The 6,281-nt window shown below is 40.4% G+C and overlaps 1 protein-coding gene across 1 annotated transcript; it reads right to left on the bottom strand.

Moving 5' to 3' along the window:
* Positions 1-1,508: 1,508 nt before the first annotated feature.
* Positions 1,509-5,751, bottom strand: LOC148009320 (pentatricopeptide repeat-containing protein At4g39530-like). The gene is made up of 2 exons (XM_087673534.1): positions 5,495-5,751; positions 1,509-5,415 (listed from the first exon to the last, which is right to left on the bottom strand). Exons 1-2 carry the CDS (start codon positions 5,749-5,751, stop codon positions 1,509-1,511), a joined length of 4,164 nt encoding a protein of 1,387 aa, XP_087529660.1.
* Between the last annotated feature and the right edge of the window lie 530 nt (positions 5,752-6,281).

The raw sequence follows: 6,281 nt of genomic DNA, 5'->3' as shown, positions 1-6,281 counted from the left end.
GTAGTCTAGATAGACACATAAACATGTCAATGAAAATAGAGGGTTTGATATCTATGGGGGTAACTAGAGAGGCACAAATAGACATAGAGAGGTGCTAATAAAAGTAGGGCAGTTAAGTCTATGGGATAGACTAGAAAGGCATAGATGTCTACATAGGATTTTAATGGAAATAAGGTAGTTGAATACATGGAGGTAAATTGGAGTGGCACAAATAGGCATAGAGAGACAGACACACAGAGATAGACATACACAAATGTTAATGAAAATAGAGGGTGATGTTTATGGAGATAGATTGGAGAGACACTAAGCCACTTTAATAGTATCAAGGTAATTAAGTCTATAGAGGTAGATTGAAAATGCACAAATTGGCATACATATGTGTTAATGGAAATAGGATAATTGAGTTTATGGAGGTAGATTGATAGACATACAAAGATGTCAAACGAAATCGGGTAGCTTAGTGTGGAAAGGTAGGTTAGATAGACACACAAATATGTCAATGGAAATGGAATAGATTAGTTAAAAAAGAGCTATTCAATGAGAAAAGAGAAGGAATCTGAGCAAATCCTTTGTGGATAATATTAAAAAGACAAAATAACATTGAAAAAGTGGAGAAAGAATATGATTATTTTACTATTCTTCTCCCCACTTTTCCTTATTTTAAAGGTGGGAAAAGAGGGGTGGAGGGGGAGTGGGTTCAAAAGAGAGCTCATTTTTTCCCCTAATGCATATATTACTTATGCAAAAGTCAAGTCAATTTATGCAAGTCTTAGAAGCCTCACATTGATGCAATGGAAAGTATATTGTAATATATCAAGTCTACACGAGTATGGACTCTTCAACGAGTATACTAAAGACATAGAGTTGATTGGATACACTAATGTAGATTGGGCAAGATGCATTTACGATAGGAAATCCATTAGTAATTATGCTTTCAATCTTGAAGTGCTATGGTGAGCTAGAGTAGCAATAAATGGCATACAATAGCATTGTCCAGCTAGAGTTTTGAGTACAAAGAAATAGCACTAGCTACTTCTAAGATTGCTTGGATTCAATAGTTGTTACAACATTTGGGAGCTTATGTAATAAGCCACTTAGACTTTAATGCAATAACACCGCTACCATGGACTTGGCAAACAATCCAATGTACAATACAAGAGAAAAGCACATTGAGGTACACTACCATTTTATCCTTAAAACAAGTAGAAGGGTAAAATTCACTTGATTCTTAAGAACCAAGTAGCTAACATCTTTACCAAGTCATTGGGTGGAGATAAGCTTACATACTTTGGAGACCTAACTTGGAGTTCAGCATATCACTTGAGCCTGGAGGTTAAGTGTTATGAGGTTACCCAAGCTCAAGGTCACAACTTCAGTTAGAGTATGCTAGACCTAATAGTAATTAGGTTACAGTTTCTCTTTTAGAATTTACTATACCTTTCTTCAGTCGTATTGTCTTCAAGGTTTGACGACTACATTTTCATGAAATAGGATAGCTTAGTAAACTTTTAGTAGAATTGTTGGACATGAAGCACGTTGATGTTACAAACTCCAAGGATGTTTCTTTTTATTGCAGTTCTAAACCTAGAATTGATATACATCTCTTCATTAAAACTTAAAAACTTTAATGATTCTGTCAAGTTGAAGCTTTGGTTCATTAGCACGACAGATTCATGCAACTTTCTATCTACCTTAATCAATAGTTTCCCTGGACTTTGCTCTACAGTGGCATCTTTTCCGATTTCATCCACTTTCTTTGCATCGATTGACTTTTCTGTGTGTGTGTGCAAGTCTGCCATCATGTATGCAGCAGCATCCTCTTGATCAATCATCACAAGTTTCTGAAAGCATCTCTGTCCTAGATCAAGTCTTCCATAAATTTTGCATGCAATTAGCAGAGCCATAAGGGTTGCTTGGGAAGGAACACATTGTATGGCTTGAATAAGTCTCTGTGCCTCATAAACATGTCCTGATCGTGCAAGAAGATCAATCATGCAGCCATAATGAACCATTCTTGGTTCAATTTTGAATTCTTTCATCAGTCTGAAGCAATCAAGACCCTCCAAGGCCAGGCCAGCCTGGCTGCATGCAGCAAGAAGACAGGTAAAAGTAATAGCATTTGGTCTAATGTTCTGTCCTTGCATCCTCTCAAAGTATTCCACAGCCTTTTTACCCTCATGATTATCACCATGTATCTTTATTATGGAAGTCCATGAAAACACATCTCGGACTAAAAGCTTGTCAAACACTTCCTGGCCCTCTGCAACAGAGCCACATTTTCCGTACATATATATGAGCATGTTTCCTACAAAAGCATTTCTTTCTAAACCTAGTTTTCTTGTCTCAGTATGGATTTTCCGGCCTATTTCCAATGCTCCTACCATGCCACAAGCTTTCAAGCACACAACTAATACAACAGGATCCATCGGCACACCTTCCAGCTGCATCTTTTTGAAAATGGTCAGCACATGGTCAGCAAGCCCATGTTCAAGGTAAACTGTAATGAGTGCTGTCCACAACAATGCATGCTGAATTGGTGATCGGTCAAAGACTTGGTGCGCTTCCTCAAAAGAGTTGCATTTTCCATACATTTCAACTAGTCTGCTGCTTATGTAAGGCTCTCTATCTATTCCTTTTTTAATTATCTGTGTGTGTATATCCCTACCTGTTTCCAAGGCTCCAATGGCACCACAAGTTTTTAGGCACGGAATGAATGCCACAGCATCCATAAATATGCCTTTCAGCTGCATGTGTTTGAAGTAATCCAAAACCTCATCAAGCCTATATCCAGTACATCCTGCAGCCAGTGCAGTCCATGTTACTGCATTTTGAATTGGCAGCCTATCAAATATGCCATGTGCTTCCACTAGCAATCCATGTTTGGCATACATGTCCAACAGTGTGGTGCCAATATGCAGTCCGCTTTCCAATCCCCTTTTGACTATTTCAGCATGTAGCTTCTGGCCAGTTTCTACACTTCCAATGGTGCAACAAGCTTTCAAGGTGCATACGAATGTTATAACATTAGGTGTTATGCCATTCACCTGCATTTGCCAAAAACAATTAATTGCTTCCTCACTGAGCCCATACTCAGTGTAACAAGCAATCAGTACATTCCATGAGACTGTGTCTTGAGCTTGAAGCAGTTCAAACATTCCATGTGCTTCTGCTACCGAACCACATCTTCCATACATGTCCACCAGCACATTCCCCACGAACATATTATTTCCTAATCCTAGCTTCCTAATCTGAAAATGTAGTTCACGGCCTGTCTCTATGGCTCCAGTGGCACCACATGCTTTCAAGGTGAGAACAAATGTTACAGCATCTGGAAACAAACCTTCTGAATACATCTGTTTAATACAGTCAAGCACTGGTTCAACAAGCCCATGTTTGACATAACCTGAAATAAGTGCATTCCATGATATGACATTCTGTGTTGGCAGCCTGTTAAACACTTGGTGCGCTGCTGCAAGAGAATCACACTTGCTGTACATGTTTATCAGTGAGCTGCCAATATAAAGATCGATTTCAAATCCCCTTTTTATAATTTCAGCATGCACTCTGTGGCCTGTATCCAACCTGTCTATGCCTTCACAAGCTTTCAAGCTGCTGACAAATGTTACAATGTCCGCAGACAAGCCTGCCAGCTGCATTTGCTCAAAACAGTGTGATATTTCCTCAACAAGCCCTTGTTCAATAAAGGAGGACATGCATGCATTCCAAGAAACTGCATCCAGGAATGGTAGTTTGTCCAGAATTTGGAATGCTTCTGCAAGAGAGCGACATCTGCCGTACATAACTACCAAAGTGTTTCCCACATATAGCTCACTTTCCAATCCTCGTTTCACTGTTTCAATATGTATTTCTTGGCCTGCTTGTAAAGCTTCTGTGGTGTCACAAGCTTTCAGGCCACAAAGAAATGTGACTGCATTTGCAGGCACACATTTCAGATGCATTTGTTGAAAACAGTTGAGCACTTTCACATAAAGCCCTTGTCCAGCATACCCTGCAATAAGGCCATTCCATGAGACTACATCTTGGACTGGAAGTTGTTCTAATACTTGCTGTGCTTCTTTGAATGAGCTGCATCTGGCAAACATATTCACCAATATGTTCCCCACATGAAGGTGTCTTTCAAAGCCCCTTTTAGATATCTCAATGTATAAGGCTAGCCCTGTTTTTCGAGCTTCTATGCAGGCACAAGCTTTCAAGCAGCAAACAAATGTGACAGCATCTCCAGACACACCCTCCATCTGCATCTGCTGGAAACAGTTCAACACTTCCTCATAACAACCATGGTCAGCATAGACAACAATAAGTGCATTCCACAATAGAAAATTTTGAACTGGCAACAACTTGAAGACTTGGTGGACTTCTACAAGCGATCCACACTTCCCATACATATCCACTAGCATGCTGCTCAATTGGAGCTCTGTTTCCATTCCTCGTTTCGCTATGTCAGCATGTAGCTCCTGACCTCTTTCCAAGGCTCCTAAGTTTCCACAAGCTTTTAAGCTGCAAATGAAAATTTCAGCATCTGCACACACACCGTCCCGCTGCATGTGCCTGAAAGAGTTCAGGACATTTTCATCAAGACCCTGATTAGAATATCCTGCAATCAGCAAGCTCCACAATAATGTATGTTGTAGACACAAACTGTTGAAAACAATGCATGCTTCTGCTAGCAACGCAACACTGGTATAAAGTTTCACCAGTGCACCGGCCACATAAAGCCCTTTTTCCAGTCCTTTCATTATTATTTCAGCATGCATTGTGTAGCCAGTTTCCAGAGTTCCCATGGTGCTACAAGCTTTCAAGATGCAAGTGAATGTAAATGCATCTGCAATCACACCATCTAGCTGCATATCTTGAAAACAATTTAGTGCTTTTTTGCCAAGCCCATGTTCAGTATATCCTGCAATCAGTATGTTCCATGAGACAGTATCTCGAACCATCAACCCTTTGAATACTTTATGTGCTTCTAAAAGTAAGCCACATTTGCTGTACATATCTACCAGTGTGCTGCCCACCTGAATTTCCTTTTCCACACACCTTTTGATTGCATCACTGTGTACCCCTCGGCCATTTTGTTCATCTTGCAATCTACCACAAGCATTCAACAAAAGCAGATATGTGTATTTGTTAGGCTGTGCACAAGCATCCTCCTGCATCTTACAATAGAGCTGAAAGACGTATTGTGGTTCCCCACAGTTGATGTATCCAGACATGAGAGAAGTGTACGAATACTCATTCCGATACTGCAGCTTGTCAAAAACTTGCTGTGCTTTCAGCAAACTCCCACATTCTACAAGCATTGGCACAAGATAGTTGCCATAAACTGGATGAGATTCCAGGTGATGCTGGAGCATGTAAGCATGCAAGCACTTGGCATGATCCGAATTCCTGTTCTGCCTGCATTTTTGAAGAATGGTAATCAAGTTCTCTTTAAACAACATTGCTATTGTCCTGTACAAGAGAAGTGTGCAAGTACGCATTACTAAATGCACCCTTGCTGAAAACCTGCTGTGCTTTAAGCAATCTGCCACATTCTATAACCATTGCCACAAGATAGCTACCATAAACCAAATGAATTACCAGGTGGCACTGGAGCATGTATGCATACAAGCACTTGACAGGAACCAAAGTTCTCTTCTGCTTGCATTTCTTCAGAATGGTGATCAACGTTTCTTCAAACACCATTGCTATTGGCCTGCATGATCCTGGCCCCTGTTCCTCTTCTGCCAGCATTTCTGCAGATGGTGTTCGCCTCTCTTCAAACACTCTTGCTATTTAAAAGTGTATGAGAAATTATTCCAATATGGTAGCTTATAGAAAACCTGCTGTGCTTTTAGGGCAAACTCCCACATTCTACCAGCATTGGCAAAAGATGATTCCCTTACACTGGATGGCATTCCAGGTAGTGCTGGAGCATATAAGTGTAATTGGCATGTCCAAATTCCTCTTCTGGCTACATTTCTGCAAAACGGTGAACCAGTTCTTGTCCATTGGCAATGGCCTGAATGATCCCTGCCTCTGTACCGCCCGGCGGTCTTCTTTCTTTTGCCAAAAGATTGTCCTCTTACAAATTAAAGGGCAAGGGTTTATGAGCATTCAATAACCATTTGCCTTACTCCAGCATTTGTTTTCACAAAGCTCCCTACTATTAGATCAAATCTTTGACATAGGTCCTGTCCTCTGATGAATGCAACTCAAGAGAACCAAAGCTTTATGCTGAGGGGCTTATGTAATGTTGAGCAAGTACAGTTCATTAGAGAACT

Source organism: Lygodium microphyllum, unplaced genomic scaffold (assembly GCF_053477565.2).
Source record: "Lygodium microphyllum isolate KBCC unplaced genomic scaffold, Lygodium_microphyllum_v1.1.10 scaffold_31, whole genome shotgun sequence".
Lineage (NCBI taxonomy): Eukaryota > Viridiplantae > Streptophyta > Polypodiopsida > Schizaeales > Lygodiaceae > Lygodium > Lygodium microphyllum.
Note: the sequence above shows the minus strand (reverse complement) of the source record. Positions and strands in the feature narration are given on the sequence as shown.